General features: G+C 60.1%; 3 protein-coding genes across 6 annotated transcripts; 1 reads left to right on the top strand and 2 right to left on the bottom strand.

Annotated features, from left to right (window-relative positions):
* The first annotated feature begins 4,763 nt into the window (after positions 1 to 4,763).
* Positions 4,764 to 12,037, top strand: TNFAIP8L1 (TNF alpha induced protein 8 like 1). Of its 2 annotated transcripts, none has more exons than XM_062015275.1 (2): positions 4,764 to 4,966; positions 10,783 to 12,037. In XM_062015275.1, exon 2 carries the CDS (start codon positions 10,785 to 10,787, stop codon positions 11,343 to 11,345), a length of 561 nt encoding a protein of 186 aa, XP_061871259.1. In that variant the 5' UTR covers positions 4,764 to 4,966; positions 10,783 to 10,784; the 3' UTR covers positions 11,346 to 12,037. The 2 variants fall into 2 exon arrangements, with proteins under 2 accessions (XP_061871259.1, XP_061871258.1); XM_062015274.1 differs by lacking the exon at positions 4,764 to 4,966 and adding an exon at positions 8,002 to 8,212.
* A 422-nt stretch (positions 12,038 to 12,459) lies between these two features.
* Positions 12,460 to 16,867, bottom strand: MYDGF (myeloid derived growth factor). 2 transcript variants are annotated; one of them, XM_062015276.1, is made up of 6 exons: positions 16,699 to 16,867; positions 15,495 to 15,545; positions 14,806 to 14,864; positions 14,416 to 14,497; positions 13,804 to 13,876; positions 12,460 to 13,351 (listed from the first exon to the last, which is right to left on the bottom strand). In XM_062015276.1, the coding sequence occupies exons 1-6, from the start codon at positions 16,852 to 16,854 to the stop codon at positions 13,272 to 13,274; spliced, it is 501 nt and encodes a 166-aa protein (XP_061871260.1). In that variant the 5' UTR covers positions 16,855 to 16,867; the 3' UTR covers positions 12,460 to 13,271. The 2 variants fall into 2 exon arrangements, with proteins under 2 accessions (XP_061871260.1, XP_061871261.1); XM_062015277.1 differs by having other exon boundaries at positions 12,460 to 13,057.
* A 739-nt stretch (positions 16,868 to 17,606) lies between these two features.
* On the bottom strand, positions 17,607 to 21,588 carry LOC133627854 (procathepsin L-like). Of its 2 annotated transcripts, none has more exons than XM_062015257.1 (8): positions 21,478 to 21,588; positions 19,502 to 19,627; positions 19,267 to 19,389; positions 18,864 to 19,013; positions 18,417 to 18,641; positions 18,172 to 18,340; positions 17,966 to 18,080; positions 17,607 to 17,828 (listed from the first exon to the last, which is right to left on the bottom strand). In XM_062015257.1, the coding sequence occupies exons 1-8, from the start codon at positions 21,478 to 21,480 to the stop codon at positions 17,729 to 17,731; spliced, it is 1,011 nt and encodes a 336-aa protein (XP_061871241.1). In that variant the 5' UTR covers positions 21,481 to 21,588; the 3' UTR covers positions 17,607 to 17,728. The 2 variants fall into 2 exon arrangements, with proteins under 2 accessions (XP_061871241.1, XP_061871242.1); XM_062015258.1 differs by having other exon boundaries at positions 21,495 to 21,576.
* Between the last annotated feature and the right edge of the window lie 318 nt (positions 21,589 to 21,906).

Raw genomic sequence — 21,906 nt, 5'->3', positions numbered from 1 at the left:
ACTGCACGGCATGGCACGGCATGGCATGGCACAGCATGGCACTGCACGGCACAGCATGGCATGGCATGGCACGTCACGGCACAGCACGGCATGGCATGGCATGGCACAGCATGGCACTGCACGGCATGGCATGGCATGGCATGGCATGGCATGGCATGGCACAGCATGGCACTGCACGGCATGGCATGGCACGGCATGGCATGGCATGGCACGGCTCAGCGTGCCATTCAGCCCCGGAGTCCCCTCTCAGCAGCCCCCAGCCCCAAATTCAGCAGCCAGGGCTCAGCCCCTGCAGCAGGTCACTTGCCATCAGGAGTCCCCACGATGGGGATGGTGCTTTGGGGGATGGCAGGAGCCCCTTGCCCTGGGTGTCACCCCCAGGGCTCTCTCCACCTTCCCGGGAGGATGGGAGCACCCAGCAGGCTCGGGAGGAGCAGGACTCGCTGATGGCAGCTCCAACTGAGCTTTAATTATGCAACAAGCCTCTGTTTGCAGCCTCTGTGAATAGAGGCAGGAGGTGCTTGCTTCAGCTGTGGCATGGGGGCCAGATGTGCCCTGGGGATGGCAGAGGGGAGAACCCAGGAGGGACACATCCAGCTCAGGGATGACCTGGAGACCCATCAGATCTCTTTGCTCTGGGGAAAGGGGGAATCTCAGCAAAAAAGAAGCATCAGGAGCAAAGGGGTTAAATCCTGGGGGGGTTGGGGACTGGCCCCCATGTGCCCCCAGTGCTGGATGACAAGGTGATGCTGGGGTGCAGCTCCTGTCTGTGTCCTGCTCCCATCCCCTGGGACACCCATCAGCACCCAGCCCCATCAGCCTTCATCTGCTGTTGGGCTGCCTCCGCTCCCCCAGAGATACCCCCACCCCAGCACCCACCCCCCTTGGTGTCACCCCCTCAGCTCAGGGGGATCCTGGGGCCCCATTCTAATCCCATCCCTGGGGGGCTGCCCCCTCCCCTGCAGCTGCCTGGCTCCAGCCCCCTCTCTGACACAGCCACCCTTGCAGAGCTGCTCCTTGCAGCTGCAGCTCCTTCAGAGCCCTATCACAAGCCTTTTGGGGGGACTCACTGGGATTGGGTGCCCTCTCCCAGCCTGGGAAGGGGTTCCTCAGCCCCAGTTTGCTGCAGGATTGGGGTATGGCTGTTAACTACTGAGGGTGGGTGCTCACAGGCACCAGGGAGCAGCGAATCCCCAGAGCTCAGCAGCAGCAGCACCTCTCATTACCAGTCCCAAGCATTAACGTCACCCCAGGGTGGCAGCTGGTGACACTGATGCTGTCTGGATGCTCCTGGTGTCGAGCTCTGCCTATTTTTATCTCCTCCTTGAGGAAGCTGGTTGGGTTGTTTCCATCCCTGGATGGTTTAATAACCCCAGATGGGATCCTCAGTCTTTCAGGAAGGGCTGGTGATGCCTCGACTTTGTGTGCAGTGGCATGTGGGGTCTGCAGGCAGCAAGGAGAGAGCAAGTGAGCCAGCACCTCCCCAGAAATCAGCTCCAGAGGCTGCAGGAGGTGAATGTGGGGTCATGGCAGGGATGAACACACATCTGTGGGTCCAAGAGATCCTCTGGTGGCTTCTCTCCCCTGTGTGCCCCAGGCCAGGTGGGGATGAGCCTGAGCTCATCCCAGCATCATCCACCCTGAGTTTCCTGGGATGAAGGAGCTGGATGCTGCTCCCACAGCCACAGCCTGACCCTGTGGCTTTAGGAGAGCCCCAAAGGGTTTGTCAGCCACTCTTTGAATGCTGCACCTAAAGCTCTCAGCACCTCTGGGTGAAACCTCCACACTCCTCCTCTCCCCATCCAACACCAGTTAAATATCCCAGTGCACCTCTGGGACAGCTGGTGCTGGGAAAGCATTCCCTGCTCCTGGTTCTCTGCTGGCTGCCAGGATGGATTTTGTTTTCACAGGGATGGATTTTTCCTCCTTGGCTGCTGTCAGGGGAGGTCGGTGCTGGGGAAGGGGCTGAGGAGATGCAGCCGGCGCTGGGAGAGAGGCAAGAAGGGGCCATTGTGGTGAGGCACAGCTGCACGTGGAGGGGGAAGCAATGGGAATGCAAAATGCTGGTGATGGGAAGGGCTTGAGGGATTCACCACCCCCTGAGGGTGTTTCCCCACCCTGCCTGTGCCCCTGTGACAATGGGGGCTTTATGGGAAGAGATGCCATCCCCTGTCCCAGGACCTGCAACCTGATGGGGCCACGTAGGTGCTGGAGACACCCCCTCTCCTCCCTGGCCCCCATCCCAGCCATGGGCTGACCTCACTCAGTTAAAAGGGGGGGGTGGTGTTGGGGTGCTCCCAGGGACCTGGTCCCCTTGGGCTGTGCCACCAGGAACTCAGTCTGGAGGTTGATGAAAGTGGCTCATGGAAACAAAGTGACCCTGGGGATGAGGAGGACAGAGAGCAGCTCAAAGCCCTTCCCAGCAGCTCCAGTTTCTCTCTCTGAGCTCTCCTGAATTATTCAGGCGCTGCTTCTCTGAGGATGCTCCCCCCCCTCCCCCCCTCCCCGGAGCTGAGCCCCCCTGCACCCAGCCAGGGGCTGCAGAGGTGTTGGGGCAGCTGTGGCTAGTGCTGCTGGGCATGTGCTGGCCACCGAGGCAGGATGAGACTCGCAGCCTCAGGCTGGTGCTCAGCGTGCTGCAGAGGAGCCCTTGCAAAGCACCATTTCATTTCATTGAAAGGAGGAGAGGAGGGAAGGGGGGAGTGAGGCAGCACATGAGCTGGCCCAGATCCTGTTTCTTCTCCCTTTCATTCTCTGTCTCTGTGCAGCTCCAGCTCTCAGCCCCCGCCGCTCCATCCACGGCAGCCGCTGCCACACGGCAGGGATGGGGCACTGCTGGGGTGAGCCCTGGCACAGCCTCCAGCCAAAACCCACCCTCAGCTGCTTCTGGGACTCCAGGAAGGTTTGAGCTCTGGCTCTGGGAGTCAAGTGGAGAGCTGTGCAACGCAGGGGCTGTCCCTGAGACACTGCCAGGAGGGGGAGAGCTGGAGATAAGGAATGGGAGCTGCATGCTGGGCAAACTGGGGGTGTACTGGGGGAAGTAGGGTGCCCTCCACATGCCCAGTCCATCCTGTCACCCTCCACAGCAATGGCCTGAGTGGGGTGAGCACTGTGGCTGCAGTGGGATGGGACAGTGATGAGGATGAAGAGGGGAGTAGAGATGGGGACATGGGACAGGGCAGTGATGGGGACATGGAACAAGCAGTGATGGGGACATGGTGCTGGGCAGAAGCCAGCTATGCCAGCAGGAGGCTACCACAGTGCTTCTCTGGCTCAATTCACTCCCCCTAATCTATCACCATCTCCTTACCCCACAGGCTGGTGCCACCCTGTTCCTGGCTAATGGCTTGTGCCCCATGGCTGTGAGTGGTCACAAGCAGCAGATGAGGTGGGTGGGTGGTTTGTGTTGGGCAGGTTGATGCTGCAACTGCTCAGGAGAGGAGCAGCAACTGCTCCATCTGTTCTGGGACAACATGGGGCTGGGAGTGAATCCCTGGGGGTGGGAGATGTGGGGGCTTGGGGTGGGCAATACCCCAGGGCTGTTGGCACTGATGTGGGGTGGGGGGAGAGCAGGGCTGGGGAGGATCTGGGGGGGCTGAGGTTAGTTTCCCAGCCGCTGTGTGAGACCAGGATTCAAGTCAAGGCTCCAGTTAATCCCGACTTTAATCCGCTTGAAATCCCACCTTTAATCTGTTTAATGCCACGTTTGGAATCAGGATCCTGGGTGGCAGCTTCTTCCCACCAAACCAGGAGCAGGAGGAGGAGGAGGAGGAGGAGGCTCTGACAGTCCTGGTGCTGGGGAGCTGAGGGTGCAAACCTCACACTTCAGGGCTCATGGACCCCCTGGGCCAGGGCTGAGCTGATGGCCACAACCTCTCACCTCAAACCCACTCCCCGTGGCTGCCATGGCCCAGCCCCCCAGCTTGGGGGGCTTCCCAGGACACCCCAGTGCCAAACCAGCCCCGTGCCCACTGTGGGGGCTGCTGCCATCCACCAGCCACCATGCCAGGCCCCACACTGCCCCAAACATGCCCAAGAGATGCCTGTCCCTGCTGTGTGCTGGCAGCAGTGGGTGGATTGGGGCTGGGACCCCCCCAGATACCCTCCTCAGAGCCCCCACGCAGCAGCTGCCTGCACACCCTGGCACAATGCTCCCGGACAAAGGTGGGAGGGGGCAGAAAAGGCCCCGGTGAGGGGATGTTGGCACTGGCACAGGCATCCCGTGGGCTCCCCACGCCCTCCTCCCCTTTTCCCACGGGTGTTTTCCACTCAGCCCCCCCCCACGTGCAGGTGAGGACTTCACAAGCTCCCCCCTCCCCGGTGCTGCCCACGCTCAGCCCGATCTCCCAGCACCTTCCCAAGCCTCAAAACCACCCGGCCAAGCATTTCACGCGTGCCGTGACCCCCATTCCACGCGTGACCCCATTCCACGCGTGCCGCGACCTCCCCCACGCATCCCCGCACGGACTCGGGGGATCCCCGCCGTGCCCGGCCCACGTATCCCCGCACGGACCCGGGGGTCCCGGCCGTGCCCGGCCCACGCAGCCCCGCACGGACCCGGGGGGTCCCGGCCGTGCCCGGCCCGCGCCGCGCTGTCGGGGTCGCGATCGGGGTCGGGACCGACCCACGCGCGACGGGACCCGCGCGGCGGCCCCGGGACCGCGCGCTCCCATTGGCTGCTTCGTAGCAAGCCCCACGTCGCTATTGGCTGTCGCCGCCGCAGGCCCCGCCCCCTCCCGGGCCCCGCCGCCGCCCCGGCCCCGCTCGGGACTCGGCAGCAGCCGCGGGCGGGAGGCCCCGACCCGCCGGCACCGGCACCGGCTGCGGGGCAGCGCCGCGCCCGGGCACAGGGAGGTGCTGGCAGAAGCGGCCGCGTTGTCCCGTCTCGTCCCGTCTCGTCCCGTTCCGCCGCGGGGCACCGGAGCAGCCCCGGTTCCGCGCCGCGCTCCGCCGGGACAGGCGATAGGTAAGAGGCGGCCGGGCTCTGCCCGTGCAGCGCGGCCGGGATGGGGCTCTCCGCCCGTCCCCTCGGTTCCTCTCAGCGCACCCGCTCTGCGCGGACACAGATGCTCGGTACCGGCTCGGTTGGTGCTGGTCGCTCCGGGACCGGCAGCGGGACCGACCCTCTCGTCCCGGGAGGCGACGGCATCCCTCCGGGGCACCGGCCGTGCGCTCCCGGCCCGCGGTGTCGGCGGCTTCACCCACCCCACGGGCAGCGCGAGGGTCTGGGGACCCCGCGGGGCGGGAGCCGCGGGGCGGGCGGAGCCCGGCGCTGGACCGGCAGCCCCTGCCCGTGCCTCAGTTTCCCCGGGCGGGTAAAACCAGGAAAAAGCTGAGGGGAGCCGGGGGGCGACGGCTGTCGGGAGGTTTGGAGGTGGGCAGCCGTCCCGGCGGGGGGATGCGAGGGCGGGGACAGATGCCCCCCGGCAGCGCTCAGCTCTGTGCATCCCCCGCCCCCGCTCTGCCCCCGCTGCTGCCCGTGCCCTGCGCCTGGAGGGATGAAATTCCTCCGGTGAGGCCGGATCCTGCCCAGAGCAACAAACTTGGGTGTAAAACTTCCCAACTCCCACCAAGCAAAGCTCGATCGGCTCCGGATCTGGCCCATAAAGATTCTTGGCTGACTCCAAGCTCAGCACCAGATCCGGATTGTCCCGTGGAAGTTTTCTCCCCTCCTGGCTTTGTCCTCACGGGTGCCGGGGCAGGAAGCATGTGATGCACTGAGGGCTCAGCCACGGGACAGATGGACAGACAGACAGATGGATGGTGGTTTGGCTTCTGTTTCCCCTCCCTCCTGCTCCCTTTGCCACTTCCCCATAAGTTTCCTGAGCCTCCGTCTGCCCCGAGCGAAGGAGAAAGGAAGCTGCAGCCAGAGAGCAAAGGAGGAAATGGAAGGCGAGACAGATGCTCCAAAATAACCCCCAAATAACCCTCCCTTCCTCCTCCCGTCCGTGCTGCAGCTGCCTCCCCCCCACCCAGGGCACCATAACTCCAAGGGGACCCCCTCTCCCTGCCCCAGCAGCCGTCCTGTTCCCACGCCGGGTTCCAGCCGGGAAGCGCCGGCGGCGTTTCGCGCCCCCGCCTGGGGTTGGCATCGCCCGAGCCCCCCGCGGCTCAGCTGCCCAGCTCCTTGCACAGACATGTTGGAGCTGCCAGGGCACATTTGGTGTTCCCAGGCACCGCTTCACGAAGGAAACCAAAAGCTTCTGCTCCTTCCCTCAGGTGCCCGCGCTGGGGCTGCCAATGGGCACCTACGGGAAGGAGCCGATGGGGCAGGGGAGTTGAGCTCCTTGCTCCAGCCTCGGAGCCATTGTGGCCACTTTGGTGGGGTGGGGGGTTTTTTTTCTGGCCAGCCTTGCCAAGAACTGAGTTTTGCCTCCAGCAAGGTGTTTACTCAGTGGCTTCCTCTCTGGCCTCACCCCGCTGGGCACACACGCGCCGGACCCGCTGCTGTTTGCGCCCATGGCAACGTGGGGACGGCTGCTGCAAACCCTGCTGCTGGGGCTCCTTCCTCCTCCTCTTCCTCTGCAACTCCAAGCGCTGGTAAAATAAGGTCTGGAAGCTGGAGGGGTCACGGATGGTGGGGCACAGGCTCTCTGGTTACATCCCTGCTGCTGTGCTGGTGCTTTGACCCGTCTCTGTAACCCAGCACTGGGCTTGATTAATTAATGGGGTTCAAGGTGTGGGGAGCTGGTGGAAAGTGATGCCAGGAGACAGGGAGAGGAGCAGTGGGATCACATCCACCCACCTCAGTGCTTGGCTGAGGATTTGGGGGGGTTCCAGAGATGATGTGGTGCAGAGCAGGGGGGTTTCTGGAGCAGTGGAGTGGAGGGAAAACCAGGGAGATCACTGTTAAATGTTTCCCTTGTCCAGGGAGATGACTTCTGTGTCAGAGAAAAGTTGTAGCTACAAGTTAATACAGCCCTGGTGAGGAGGAGGAGGAAACAGAGGTGTCTTTGGTCTCAGCTGGAGCCTCACAGAGCCCTCCCCTCACACTGCACTCTGGCTCTGTGCTGCCACATCAATTATTTAGGTGCTGCTGCTTTCCTGCATGAAATATTCAGCCCATAGCTGAGGGAGCTGGATAGGCTCGTGTGGGGAGCTGGATGGGCTCGAGGGGGCAGCTGCTGGTGGGTACTGAGGGGCTGGGATGGTCAGGGCTGAGGGGTCTTTGGGGCTGGAATAGCCCTGGGCTGGAGTGGCTGCAGGATTCGGCCCCTCTGCTGTAAAGGAGCTGCCAGACGGTGCTCACACGGTGGCTTTGCCATGCACAGGCCAACACCAGCGGCCCTGGGTGCTGGCAGGAGGACAACAGGCTCTTGTGTTCCCCCCACCCCAAATGACAACCTTAATTGATGCTTTTTAATGAGAGGCACAACCTCTCCCGTGGCTGCTGCCCACCGTGGGGAAGGAGATGCTTTACCAGGGGCTGAGGGAGCTGAGTGAGGGTGCAGCCAAGGGTTGGGTGGGATGCTCGTGGGGTCTGTCCCCATGGGGAGGAATGCCAAACCTGCTGGCCAAGGTGCTGGCAGAGCTGCCTGTGCTCTGCCCTTGGGGCTGGCCCTTGGCTCCCCTGCCCTGCCAGGACGCTGCTGTGCCCAGCACACATCCACCCCCAGTGCAGGGACTTTGGCTGTCTCACCACATCCCCACCTCACACGGGACATCTGGATGTCCCAGCCTTTGGCCAAGCCCTCACACCACCACTCAGGGCTTCAACCTCTCCCTAAATCTGCAAAATAGGTGGGAAACCTCCCTCAAAAAGGGCTGTGACTGTCCCCAAGGCAGCGTTGAGACCACAGCCCCCGCCGTGAGCTTCCGGAGCAGGGAGGGACTCGGTGCAAACAACCCCTGACAGCTCCTTTGCAGCAGAAGAAGCTGGGGTTGGGTTCTTTTTTTTTTGAGGATGTTTTCATTAAAAAGGAGAAGAGGAGGAAAGAAAACCCAAGCTCTGAGCAGGGCTGGAAACTTCAGCGACAGGAAGGAAACGAGGTGGTTTATTTCAGTCTCGAGTTTGCAAGGTTTTGCCTCTTCCGTGCACCCAGAGCAGCCCCTCCGTGAACAATGGGGTCGTGGGGCCCTTCCAGGCAGGAAAACAGCTCCTTCTGGTGAAATCTCCTGCTTGGTGCTGAGTCAGCAGGTGCTGGTGGGACAGAGTGGTGCGGATTGGGCCGGGTTCAGCACCGGTGCTGAGCGGGAGCCGACACGCCGGGAGGTGAGCTTGGGTTTCCTTGGGGTTTGCAGCCAGCGACCTGCAAATGAGCCTGTGGGTGCTGGAGAAGGTGCAGCTTGTATTTTTGGGGTCCAGGAAAGAGCTCCCCACGTCTCTTTGTGCCTCAGTTTCCCCCCCATGAGCGATGCTCGCCTCCCCTGTGCCCGGCAGGAGAGGGCTGTGGGCAGCCAGGCGCTGCTGAGTGCTGGGAGCCGAGGGCTGATCTGTTATGGTCACTAACTGGGAGCTGTGGGAGCACGAGGCAGCTCACAAGGGCTGGTGCTTCCTATTTTTTTTATGGTTTCCATAGCTGGAGTTTGTATTTGCTTTATGGTCACCCAGCAGAGAGCTACTGAGATGCTGAGGGGATGGAATGTGTGTGTGAGGAGGAAAGGCTGAGAGCTGGGGCTGGAGAAGAGAAGCCTGAGCTCAGGGGCACCTCAGCAATGCTGAGAAACCCCTGCAGGGTGGGTGTCAGGAGGATGGGGCCAGTGTTTGGTGTGTGGTGGCCAGTGGCAGGACAAGGGGTAAGGGGCAGAGGCTGGTACACAGGCAGTGCCCCTGGCACAGGAGGAAAGTCCTTTGGTGCTGAGCTGAGGGAGCCCTGGCCCAGGCTGCCCAGGGAGGGTGTGGAGGCTCCTGCTCAGGAGGTTTCCAACCCCACCTGGACACGTTCCTGTGCCCCCTGAGCCAGGGGAAGCTGCTGGAGCAGGGGCTGGGGCTGGAGCAGCTCTGCAGGGCCCTTCCAGCCCCAGCACTCAGGGCCTCTGTGTGATTCAGGCAGAGGAATTCCTATTTCTTGGGCACTGCTCTGGGCAGGGAGCCCAGGGCACCCCACAAGAGCCACAGCACAAGGGAGGGGACTTCCAAGGTTCAAGTGCCACGGCAAAGCCTTGCTCCTTCTGGCTGTGGGCAGGGTGAGTGCTCTGAGAGCTGAGGGAGAGGAGCTGGAGCTGCTCTGTCTCTGTCTGTCCCTCCGGGCTCGGCTCCGGCAGCATCTGGTGCACGTGGCCATCGGCATGAAACGAGCCCGACCCGCCTGGGAGCTGCTGATGGCTGTGCCAGAGCAGCCTCTGCTTTGTCAGTTCTCTCATTAAGGGCCTGAGCCCCTCAGCTCAGAGCCCACGCTGGCAAAAATCGATGTTTTCACATGGAAGCAAACGCTTCCAAAGCTCTGTGTGTTCCCTGAGGGCTGTAGATAACGGCGTGTGCTGCAGCCCTGGTGCAGCTGCTCTCACACCCTGGCAGACCTCGGGTCTGGGAGCTGGTGCTGGGTGATGCCTGAGGTGCCAGGGCTCAGCTCTCGCCGTTGCCTGTGCACCATTGCTTTGCACCACCAGCTGCAGGGAGATGGAGCCTTGGGCACGGTGTGGGGCCTGAGCCCTGCAGAGAGCTGGGGTTTCCCAGTGTGGTGGTAGGAGCAGGGCTGAGGATCCTCAGAGAGGGGCTGGGGGTGGGTGGTGGCTCAACCAAGGGGGATCCTCAGGGTTGCTCGTGCTGGGGACAGACTCAGTTCTGCACCAGTGGGGCCGCAGGGCACAGCCTCTCCGTATCTGTGGCACATTCCTCCCCATCCCTTCTCACCTCAGCAGCATCCTTTAGCTTAAACAGCTCTTCTCCCCTCCCTGGTGATGTATTTATAGCAGGATCCCTTCCCTGCTCTCACTTTGCCAGGCTGACCATGCCACGTGCAGGCTCTTGCATAAGCAGCCCCCATCTCTGCCCATCCATCCTGGAGCAGGAGCTGCTTCTTGTCATCGCCTTTCTCGCCTCCCTGTGATTTGTAGCTCTGTGACTTCCCAGGGCAAGATGCATTTCCAGGCCTTGGTGGTGTTTTATTCATTCCCAGCAGCTCTTAAAGCTGCAACCTGCCCAAGGAGATGGATTTGGTCCCGCTGGGCTGTGGGGAAGTTGGGCTGGAGGTGAGGTCTCTGGTTTGACAAATCACTCTCCTCCCTGCGATGCTCTCACCACAGCTTGTGGAGGTTTCTGGCTGGTTCCAGAGATGAAAGCAGAAGGAAGCTGAGCTCTAAGGGTGTGGGAAAAGGGCTTCCACACACGTGTGGTGGGTTGCTGCAGAGGAGCTGCGCTGCCCTGGCCGTGCCGAGCGCGGGGCCGTACGTCAGCACGCGGCCGCGCCGGGTGACTCAGCCGTCACCTGGGTAGTCCCCAGCTCACCCTGCAGGAAATGAGTCAGGTTTGAAGGAAGGCAAAAATAAAGGTTAAAATGATGGGGTAAGAGTGTTCCCTGCACGAGGAGGAAGGTGCTGCTGGGTGCTGGAGGGAGCTGGGGGATCACGGGCAATGCGGGGCAGGGAGATCTGTGCTCCTCTGTCGCTGCTTGTCGTGCTGTAGCTTCTCCCCAGAAGCTTCTCCCGGCTTCTTGAGGGGAGGAAGATGGGAACAGCCTGTAATTCATCCCACCAACAAAAAGCTGGGGCTCGAGCTCAGCTCTTTCCTGCCCCGGCACCCTCCTTGTCTTTGCCGTTGCTGGGAGGTGTGTGGGGAGGAGAGGGGACGGGGATTGATCCAGGGCAGGGGCTGAACCGTGTGTGTACCTCTTCCCCCTGCAGAGATGGACACCTTCAGCACCAAGAACCTGGCCCTCCAGGCTCAGAAGAAACTCTTGAGCAAGATGGCCACTAAAAGCATAGCCAACGTCTTCATCGACGACACCAGCAGCGAGATCTTGGACGAGCTGTACCGAGCCACCAAGGAATACACCCACAACCGCAAAGAGGCTCAGAAGATCATCAAGAACCTCATCAAGATCGTGATGAAGCTGGGGGTGCTGTACCGCAACGGGCAGTTCAGCCCCGAGGAGCTGCTGCTGCTGGAGCGCTTCCGCAAGAAGGTGCACACCCTGGCCATGACGGCCGTCAGCTTCCACCAGATCGACTTCACCTTCGACCGCAGGGTCATGGCCGGGGCGCTGACGGAGTGCAGGGACCTGCTGCACCAGGCTGTCAACGGGCACCTGACGGCCAAGTCTCACTCCCGCATCAACCACGTCTTCAACCACTTCGCGGACTACGAGTTCCTGTCGGCTCTGTACGGGCCGGCCGAGCCCTACCGCAGCCACCTGCAGAGGATCTGCGAAGGGCTCAACAAGATGCTGGAGGAGGACAACATCTAGAGCTGGGCTCTGCCTCGTGGGAGGCTGCTTTGGGCAGTGCCAGGCTCGGTGTCCTCTCCTCCTCTCTAGTGCTTTCTCCTCAAGACCGAAGCTCTTGACTTTCTGTGCCCAGAGTCTGCAACCTCCCTCGTGCTGGGCTCGAGTCCTTTCCAGGGCTTCCTGGGGTTCTGGGCTCCTGCTGTACAGTTTCATTTCCTTTGTCCATCAAGTGCTCTTAACTCAGAGTCCAAGGAACTGGACTCCTCACCTTAAACTCTATTGTAACCCTCCTGGGGGGAAGAAGCAAACCAAAGACTCGGGGTGTGGCACCTCTGAGGTGTCTCTGGCTGGGTGGCAGCGCCTTGGATGAACGGTTGTCAGACCCTTGTTGCTGTTGTGGAGCTCTGTGGTCGTCTTTCAACAGCTCCACGATGTGCTGGGAGCAAACCACGGTCCAGATTGTGCTGCCTGGGGGAGGAGGGTGCTTCTGTACCTCGAGTCCTTCAGAGCAGAAGGACCCCACCTGCATCCCAGGTCCCTCCCTTCAGCCAAGACCCGGTTCCCCCTGATGGTACCACTGGCTCTGACACCTTCCTCAGGGCTTGTCCAAAGCTCTCCCTGGGATTTCAGACGTTTTCACACCCAGTTGATTGTTATTTTTTAGCCAACTCTGTAGCCCTGATGAGTTATTTAAATAAACTCACCTGTTTGGCCTGGGTGCTCCCTGTGGTTGTCACAAAAGCAACACAACAGGGGCTGGGGCCACTTGGTTTTGTTTTTTTCAGTGGCAATTGCTCCCTAGGCCCTGAGGCTTTTTACTCCATCCCACAGCCCCACAGCTGCCCCTGCTCTGGGGCACAGAGCTGGGGAAGGGGCTGGAGCACAAGGGGGCTGGGGAGGGGCTGAGGGAATGGGGGTGTTGAGCCTGGAGAAGAGGAGGCTGAGGGGAGGCAGGAGCACTCTCTGACACTCCCTGACAAGAGGCTGCAGGGAGCTGGGGGTCAGGCTCTGCTCCTCAGAAACAAGTGATAGGACAAGAGGACTCCCCTGTAAGATCTCAGCTCCTCCTTGCCAAGCAAACACCAAAGGCTGAGCACCCCAGTGGAGAGGGCAGGAGTCACAGAGCAGAGCAAACTCCAGCCAGAGCATGATGCTTTATTTCTTTCTTTACACAGGAAAGGAATCCCACATTCCCTCACTGTTTAATGTTACTCTAGGTAAGAAAAACAATCCTGTCTGTGTGTAGAAAACAGTCCTGCAGTTGTACTGAGACATGGAAGTGTGGCTTGGATCCACTCCTGGGATGTGTCAGAATAAGCAGCTCTGCCTTCCCTGTGCCAAGTGATCCCAACTCTGCACCGGGGCAGCTCCAGAACATCCTCCCCAGCAAAACCAGTGATGGTTTCCAGTAGCTGCACTCAACAAAGAGCCAAACAGCTTTGGCCAACTCTATCCCTTCCTTCCCCCTCCCACCCAATTGAATTACTCCCTCCTGCCATGCTTGTGGGGGGAGGAATCCTGTTTCCCCTCCAGAGACTAGAGAGTTAACAACTTTCCTTCAGCAAAGCCTTGTTTAAATCCAGCCACTTATCTCTCAGCGTTGCTCTTCCAAGCCAGGAGATAAGGAGCTGGGGTTGGAGGGGAGCAGTTACCATATTCAGCAGATCAACCAAGCAGAAAGCAAAGCAGAGGCAGAATGGCTGCTGCAGATCAGGAGCCTCAGAGGTTTCCAGCTGCAAAGCACATTGTTACTCTGACACAAGGCAGAATGCATCTGTGGGTAACACCTCCAAGCCCCACGTGAGTTGGACCCTGGCACACTTCCATGTGGGGAACAGAAAAGGTTTGGCCAACCCAAAAAACCCCCCCTTTGTGGTTAAAAAGTGATTCTCTTTATCTGCTGTGCATTTCTGGCCAAAAACACCCTGCCCAGGCCTGGCCTTGGGGTCACAGCTCCTCACGGAGTGTTTTGGCTACAATCATGAGCTTGGACAGTCCGAAACGGAACTTTCCTTCCCTGTGAGACACTGGAGAGAGAGAAAACAGGCAGGGGCTGAGCAGATGGTCAGGCAGGAGCAGCAGCCTGGCTGGTTCCTCTCCAGGACACCCAGCCAGCAAGTCGGGCATTGCACTTCCCGTTGGGATTAACCCTTCCTTCCCCCACACTGCTGCAGCACTGACACGGGACCCAGAGACCCCCCAGCCAGCTGTGCAGCAGAGGCACTGAGCCCACAGCATGCACTGTCCTCTGTGGTCCTAGAATCAGAGTCATTTGGGTTGGGGAAGCCCCTGAAGCTGCTGCAGTCCCAGCCCTCCCCTCACCCTGCCCAGCCCAGCACTGACCCACAGCCCTCAGCAGCTCAGCTCCAGGGCTTTGGGATCCCTCCAGGGCTTTAAGCTCAAACCCTGACTCCTGGTGTCCAGCCCAGCTTTGCCTCCTCCTGCAGCCCCTTTCCCCACAGTTCTCTGGGGCACAGACCTGTTGTTTTGGTGACTTCAAACTCTTCCTGTTTCAAGGGGATGTCGCTTTGTCCACCCGCTGCAGCCTGAGACTGGAACAGGAAGGAAGAGGCTGAAGCAGCTGAGGCAATCCAAACTACTGTATGTAAAGCAAACCAGCAACAAGCCCCAGCAAACCCATATCTCAGCAAGGGGGTGTGAAAGAATCAACCCCACAAAGGAAATCTGAAGGCAAATCTCTGGCTCTTTTCCCATTTCCTATTAAACCACCGACCTGTGTCCTTTGGGGCACTGGGAGCCTCACCACCAAAGGCTGGGAAGTGGAAGAATGAACCAGACAAAAGCACCAGCAGAAGTTCTTTTTACTCTGCCATTTGTAGGGACAAACCACAGCTGCCCTTGTGCAGGACTCTTCTGGAGTCAGCAATGCTGGCAAAGCCAGCAGCAAACTGATGGTGTTGAGGGAGCAGGAAGAAAATGGTGCAGGAGACTCTACCTGCAGGCACTCCCCTGACTGCCACCACCCTCTGATGAAGGACATTTCATGGCACAGATGTCTAATAAATGTTTTCTGTGTCCAACTCGTGTTTTATAGCATCCTCCCACATGCCTGTGATCAGCTGGGACTTACATAAGCCATGGCATGCTCTATCTTGGCTCCTTTCACTTCAGCTTTAAACTGGGTAAAGAAGAGATACGACTTCCCTTGAGGCCTGAAAGAGAAAGCAGAGGCTTTGACATCAGCAGAGAGGGTGGAAGTGTGGATGAGCTCAGGATTCACAGCTCCCTCCCTGAGTGAGGAGGGTGGAGAGGGGGGAATGCAGCATTTATCACCCCCCACTTGGCTAAAGAGCCCACCTGGAGTCACAGCATCTCTCAGCAAACCCTCTGTTGCTGCCCTGCAGACAGGCAAACCCTGTCCAGGAGGCAGTCCCTGGCCACTGGCAGGGTCACTGGCCTGGATCTCACCTGCCTTATATTGTTGCTTTTGCCTCAGAACATTTTGAGTAAAGGAACACACCTCCAGATGGAGCAGGAGAACAGGTTGTCTTCACTGACTCCAACGTTCATCTGCCATTGCTGCAGAGGGGAAAGGTCCAAGCAGTTAGTGTGGGTGAAAGCCTCGTGCTTCCCTAAGCCCAGTCACCTCCCCTAATATCACACAACTACCCCCCACTGACTGATGGCCCCATTCACTCTGTGTTGCAGAAAGGTCAAGGCCTGGTTACCTTCCTCTCCACAGTTTCATCAGCACAGTCACACAAAAGAGTTAAAGTCTCATTTCCCTTTCATGCTAAAAAAAAACCCCAAACCCAAAAGGACTTGCAGGGAAGAAAGTACAAACTGTGTATCTGCACAGCACCTGGTGCAGCAGAACACAGGAGTTATCCCTTCCAAGGTCCTTCCAACCAACTGGGTATGAAAATGTCACTCCCTGGTCTCCAAAGACATCCAGCCCAGAGGCCTGTTAAGCCTGACAAATGTCATGGCCTCAGGAGCCACAGTGTCATTGCAACACGTTTCTGTCCAGGGAGCAAATGCAAACAGTCACTTCTGCAAATGCACAGTGTTGGAAATGGCACAACCACCTCTCCTCACAGCTCCCAGTCCCTGGAATCAGCTTGGCACAAAGGAAATCACCCTGAGCAGCTTCTCTGCAGACACAGAGACTGAGTGTAAGGGAAAGACTTGAAAGGTTTCCCAACTCACCTCGTTGGTTCCTCCCTGAGCTGAGTATGTGAAGGTGCAGGTGTAATCCCCCTGGAAGGAGAGAAGATGATGATGAGCAGGCTTGTTCAAGCAGGACATTCTCATTGCTCACCATCAGCCACTTCTCTGTGGTGACATGAGGTCTGGGGGCACCTGGGAGAACTGCCAGGGCTGCAGCACCAGCAGCACCCTGTGGTGCCTGAGGAGGAACATGAGGAGCACACACCATGTCCATACACAGACCTCAGGCCTCTTACCGTCACAGAATTGTTTCAGCTGGAAGAGACCTTTAAGATCGAGCCCAGCCTCTGTCCCAGCCCCATCACCCACCAGCCCATTTCCCTCGGCTCTGAAACCCCTCCAGGGACAATGATTCCAGCAGCTCCCTGGGCAGCCCCTTCCAATGCCTCACAGCCCTGGCAGCACAGAAATTCCTCCTCACATCCATCCTGAACCTCCCCTGGTGACACTTGAGGCCGTTTCCTCTTGTTCTACTGCTTGCTCCCAGGGAGAACAGATCGACCCCTGGCTACAGCTTCCTTTCAATTGTAGAGTGAGAAAGTCTCCCCTGAGCCTTCTTTTCTCCAGGCTCAACAGCTCCTTCCACACCCGAGACGTGCTCCAAATCCTCTCCCAGCTTGGTAGCTGCCTCTGGAGCCTCTCCAGCACCTCAATGTCCTTCCTGGAGGGGGGAGCCCAGAACTGAGCACAGCAGTGGAGGTGCAGCCTCGCCAAAGCCGAGTGCAGGGCACTGATCACCTCCTTCCCACACACCCCCTCATTCCTCCAGGCCCCTTCTCCCCAGGTATTCCCTCCCCTGAGAATCCCCTGGGACAGACCCTCCCGCTGGGGGCCGTTCTCTCCCTGCCCGGCGCCTCGCCTCGTCCCACCTTCGGGACCCATTTTCAGGACTCCCCCTTCTCCTTGTGGCCTCCCTTCCCCGGGACGCTCCCTCCGTCCCCGGGGACCCTCCTGCCCTCGGAGACCGCCGTGGAGCGCGGTCCCGCCCGGCTCCCCCCGCCCTGGCGCCCAGCCGGGGCCCGCTCCCCGCCTCCCACACGCTCGTCCCGCCCTCCCCCGCCGCTCAGCCAATCGCGGCGGCGGCACGCGTGAGTGACGTGAGCCTCAACCAATCACAGACACGCGCGTACACTCTCCTCACACACCGCCCCCCCCCCCGGCCCTCCCGCTCTGAGCCCCTCACCAGGCTCCGGGAGAAGGAATGAACCTCCCCGCCGGGCCGCACATCGAAGCCGGCCGAGCTCGGCTCCTCGGCCGCCCGGGCCGTCAGGCACAGCAGGGCGGCGGCCACCAGCGCGGCCCACAGGCTCCAGCCGCTCCTCCCGCTGGGAGCCGCCATCTTGGGGAAGAAGCGCGGGCTACGGCGGGCGGGACGGGTCAAGGCGAGCCGCGGCCGCTCAGCGGGCGCCCCGGCGGCCATCTTGGGTGTGGGCAGGACGTTAACCCTTTGAGGGCCGCAAGGCACCGTGAGGAAACGGGGGCACGGGGACAAGGGACGAGGAGATGGCTGCTCCCCCTCTGCTCTGCCCTGCTGAGGCCTCATCTGGAGTCCTGCGGCCAGCTCTGGGCTCCCCAGTTGCAGAGAGACAGGGAATCGCTGCAGAGAGGCCAGTGCAGGGACAGCAAGATGCTGAGGGGATGGAACATGTGTGTGAGGAGGAAAGGCTGAGACCTGGGGCTGTTCAAGTGGGAAGAGAAGGCTGAGGAGGGATCCCATCAGTGCTGATACAAGGGTGGATGCCAGGAGGCTGGGGATCCCTGTGCTGTGGTGCCCTGTGACTGCCCCTTCTGCCTTGTCACACGGATTTCACGGGGCAAAGGCTCATTTTTAAACGAGCTGGCTGTGCAGAGGCAGCAACGCTGGTTTGGGCTCTGCAGGGCTGGACAGAGCTGCAGCCACACTCAGATAAACCCAGCCCTGGCCCCTGGCCTTTGGGATTCAGCTGGAAGGAAAAAGGGCCGTGGGAGGGGAGAGGAGCCGGCAGGCTGCGAGGGAAGGCTCAGGAAAGCAGCACTCGCCACGTACAGCATGGAAGGAGCCTCCCTCAGCCCCCAGCCCCTGCCTGGCCAACGTCTGCAAGCACAGAGCGATGAACTCTGCCACTTTTAATTGCTCTCCGACCACACACAAGCAAAAGCCGCTTCCCAGCAGCCGTGGATCGCAGGCAGGGCCAGCCCAGGCGCCCCGGGGCGGGAGGCTGGTGCTGGCTGTGTCACAGCACGGGGAAGCTGGCCTGGTTGGCCACCCCACACTGGTTGCCGGCGTCCTTCAGCAGGCGGATGTAGCCCAGCTCACCCCACAGCTCCGACCAGCTGCGGGACAGGCGCAGAATGAGCGCGTCCGTGTTCCCACGCAGAGCGAGACGGGGCCGGGAGCCACAGCACCCAGGTGCTCCAACAGCCCAGCCAGGCTGGAAGTGGGGTTAGGGGGGGAACCCCTCAGCCCTTACCTGTTCTTTAGGATCCAGAAGCTGGCGTTGCCTCCCTGCTCCTGGCTCGTGCCGTAGCCTACGGCCAGCATCCCGTGGTTCACTCGCTGGCTGCAAAACACGCTGCTGAAGATGCCTGGGAGGAGCAGAGCTGGTGTGAACCCTGAGAGGGGGGGGAAAAACACCCAGCCCTGCCTCAGTTTACCCCACCAAAAGCGAGGCACCACCTGACTTGTAGAAGTGGAAGTGGAAGCTGCTGGCGTCCACCGCCACAGACACGGGCCCCACGGCCGCCAGCGCCTGCTCCAGCGCCGCCTCGCTGCCCGGGGCCACCAGCCTCAGCCCTGAGCAGTTGGCTGCCCTGTCCTGGGGGTCATATCTGCAGCTGGAGGTGTCCTGAGAGAAAGGAGAGTGTGGCTGTGGGATTCCCCCCTCCCCTGGCCCGCTGTGCCCCCGGGGCTGCCTCTCTCACCCTGCCCGTGTAGGGGTAGACGTGCTCCGAGTTCAAGCCGCCGTTGTCGTGCACGTACTGGAAGGCTCGGGTCATGAAGCCGCCCTGGCAGCCGCTGTTGCCCAGCTTTCGGGAGCAGTCCATGAGGTTCTGCTCGCTCAGCACCACCAGCTTCCCTGTCTGCTTGGACACCAGCCCCTCCAAGGCCCCCGTGGCACTGAAAGCCCAGCACGAGCCGCAGTGCCCCTGGGCAAGGTGAGGAAAGTGTGTGTGTCACTCTCAAGGAGAGTGATGTTGTACATCCCCCTCCCCTGCTGCTCCTCTCCAGCTCCAAAACCCTGGGAGCTGCTTCTCTGGGTGGTGCAGAGGGGTTTTTGTGGTGCTTGAGAGGAAGCTGCTGCTTGTTTCTGCTGCCCAGACCCTGGCATCCATCACACAGCCCCGTCTGGCCCCTCACCCTGGGCCCACCTGGTTCTTTACGGGTGTCACAAAGCCCTTTGCCCTCCAGTCCACCTCTGCTGGGGTCTTCAGGGCCTCTGATGCCTGGAAGATGGGTGCTGGTTTCTCCCACCACGCTGGGGTGAAGCCATTCAGGAGCTGGTTGAACTCCTCATCCGTCTGCAGGACGCCAAGGGAGAACTCGTGTGATGCCACGAGCACCTGCAGCTCCCCACCAGCCCCAAGACCCCGCAGCCCCAGGGGCACCCACAGCTCCCCATGAAGTGCATTGGGGGGGTCACTGATCTCCAGATCAAGCTCTGGGTGCACCAGGGGGTCCTCAGATCAGTCTCTGGGTGCACTGAGGGGTTCTCAGTCCCCAGTCCCATCCCTGGGTGCACTGGGGGGTCCCCAGTCCCCCCAGGGAAGGTACCAGGTCCCCGTAGTGGTTCATGGCCAGGCGGAAGGGGTGCAGCCCCTGCCTCTCCTCCTGGTTGTGCTGCTGGATGCGCTGCAGGTTCTTCTCCCAGACCCCTCGACGAGCAGCCTCGACCCCCTGCCACGAGGCAAAGCCACAGCAGGGTCACAAACAGCCCCCCAGGAGCAGAAGGACGTGGGCTAGAAGGTGCAGAGGGATGGCTATGGGTGAGACCTCCCCCAGGACCTACCACTGGGTATTCCTTGGTGTGAAGACTCTTCCAGCCTTCCCAGGTCTCCTCCAGGGCAGGGTCTGGGGCAGTGGCACAGCCCAGCAAGGCCAGCAGCAGCCCCAGGGGCACAGCCATGGCACCCAGCTGGGGGGAACAGCAAGAGTGGGGTGAGGGGGGCCCTGGGCTGAGCTTCGAGCTGGAGCCACAGAGTGGGAGCAGGATGAGTCCCTCTGAGTGTGGATTAGAGGTGAGGGGGGGAGGCAGAGAAATGCAAACAGAGCAGCCAAGCCTGAGGGAAGAGACACAGGCTGCTTCCTTGGGCTGGATTAGCTTCTGGGTGGCCACACTGCTGTTTGGACAGGAGCTTTAGGAGATCTGAGCTGTCCTTTGGGTGGCATTTCACTGTCCTTTTTAGGAGAGGAAGCAGCAGAGCAGAGCCTGGACAGCAGGAGGAGGCCAAGGCAGAGAAAAGGGCAGGGACAGTGCTGGCTCTCCCCTCTCCCTGCCCCACCACAGCTGCTCTCCAGCCTTTTTATTTGTGAACTCCCCCTGGTTTTCTCTGCCCTGGGCCTGTCTCGTTCTTCCCCTTCCCACAGCAGCATCCCCCTCTGCAGCAGCTCTGATGGCTGCAAGCTCGGAGACTCAGCACCCAGCAGGATCCAGCCCCAGGGCAAAAGGATGAGTAGGGCAGGCAGGGTCAGACCTGGACTCAGCCAGAACAAGGTTTCCCTCTTTGCTGGAGACAACTCAAGTCTCCCAGCTCCAACCCAGAGCAGCTTGGGGACTAGAGGCAAAGCAGAAGAGCCCGACAGAGCAAGAGCCACAGCCCCTGGGTCAGGACAAAGCTGTTTTCCAACAGCAATGTGCAGCAGCAGAAGGCTGCAGCAGCCCCTGAGCAAAGGGCTGGAGCAGACAGAAGAGGTTTTCTGCAGAGGTGGGGAGGAGCCGCTGGCCCTCGCTGCTGACTGAAGCCTCGCATCTGTCCCAGCACAAAGGCCGGGATGCCCGTGCGTGCTTCACCCAAATCCCTCCAGGAGCATTTTCCACTATCACTTTACACCCTTTTCTTTTTCCCCAGCACACACACACAGCCCCTCCCTGGCTCCTGCCACCACCAGCCCCCCTCCACCGCAGCCATTTGTCTTCCTCCCGTCGCCACCGCACGCCCCACGCCTCCTTCCATGGGCCCTGGTATTTCTGAGCAACTTCAGTTATTCTGGGGGTGCCAGGCCAGAGCAGGGAGAGCAAATGCCTGAGACTCAGTTATTCTGGGGGTGCCAGGCTAGAGGAGGGAGAGCAAATGCCTGAGTCAGCCCTCAGCCCCTGCCACCACGATGCTGTGGCTTCCCAAGGGCCAGCGTCGCACCTCTGCTCCACACGCTTGGGGAAGGGACATGCCGGGAAGGTTTCCATTGCAGCATCTTTCAGGGCAAGCCCTGGCTCTGCTGAGCTCATTTTGTAGCTGGAGCAGTGTTTTTGTTTGAAAAATAAGTCAGCAGGAACATCTGTTTTCCCCTCTGTACCCTCTGCCTAAAAATAAAGCCCCACACGTTGAGCTTTCGTGGGAGAAACGTCTCCCCAGCCACTCTCAGGCTGAGGCCCAGTTCCTAAGGAAGAGGCTTTTTGCCTGGTTTCCTCAGCACCTGGTTTCCTCACCCCTCTGAGCCAGGGTGAACCCAGCTGCACCATCCTCCCCTCCCCTTCCCTGCAGGACCGTGGGGCGACAGCCTCCCACATCAGTTGTGTTTCAGCCCCTGCCACAGCCAGTTAAAGCTCAGGCTTTCCCACCTAATGCCTCTCAGGATTCTCAATTCCCAAAAGAAGAAAACTCAACCTCTTTTTTTAATGAACCCTGTAGTTTGGAGGATCAAAAGGACAGATCTGTAAACTCCTCTAGACAAGAGCGGTTTTGCAGCCCTGAGAAGAAACATTTGCTCTCTGGGGACAGGAAAAAGCAATTTAAATGAAGACTGAAAAGAAACAAAGGCTCTTACCATGCACTGGCACCCACCTGGCTCTAAAGGCAGCAGGGAGAAAGGGGAGCAACTGCTCTGCCTGCAGATCACTCTCAAGGAAACCTCAGAGATGTGCAACTTCCTCCACTGCGTCCCCTTCCGCCCCTCTCATCTCAAAAGCTGCACTGGGGGTTACTCAGCAGGGCACAGAGTAGAAGCTGAAACACAACTGTAAGTGTTGGGACAATTATTTGGGCAGGGGGAGAAGAAAGGGGCCAAAAAAACACCCCCCCCCTCCCAGGGCATCAGAAAACAAAATGCTCCAGCTGCAAGACCATTGCATGTAAAACAGAAGCCTCCAGCTCATATCCTCAGGGCTTCTACCCAGCAGTTTAATTAATGCCCAATTCCTGTGGAGGAAGGAAAAGAGTGAGGCTGGGTTTTGTTAAGCTGTGGGCTCCAGAGAGG

Source organism: Colius striatus, chromosome 25, assembly GCF_028858725.1.
Source record: "Colius striatus isolate bColStr4 chromosome 25, bColStr4.1.hap1, whole genome shotgun sequence".
NCBI classification, from domain to species: domain Eukaryota; kingdom Metazoa; phylum Chordata; class Aves; order Coliiformes; family Coliidae; genus Colius; species Colius striatus.
This window is presented reverse-complemented; position numbering and strand designations above follow the sequence as displayed.

Bases quoted from the DNA above. Each gene is read 5' to 3' on its own strand.
- TNFAIP8L1 (XM_062015275.1), top strand. From the start codon at position 10,785: ATGGACACCTTCAGCACCAAGAACCTGGCCCTCCAGGCTCAGAAGAAA.
- MYDGF (XM_062015276.1), bottom strand. From the start codon at position 16,854: ATGGCGGCTCCCAGCGGGAGGAGCGGCTGGAGCCTGTGGGCCGCGCTG. The intron at 14,498-14,805 runs GTGTGTTCCTTT...TTTCTCTTTCAG, and splicing joins TTCTCCTGCTCCATCTGGAG to GCCTCAAGGGAAGTCGTATC. The intron at 13,877-14,415 runs GTAAGTCCCAGC...TTCCTGTTCCAG, and splicing joins TAGAGCATGCCATGGCTTAT to TCTCAGGCTGCAGCGGGTGG.
- LOC133627854 (XM_062015257.1), bottom strand. The intron at 19,014-19,266 runs GTACCTTCCCTG...GGCGTCCTGCAG, and splicing joins TGAACCACTACGGGGACCTG to ACGGATGAGGAGTTCAACCA. The intron at 18,341-18,416 runs GTGAGAGAGGCA...CCTTTCTCTCAG, and splicing joins TCTACCCCTACACGGGCAGG to GACACCTCCAGCTGCAGATA.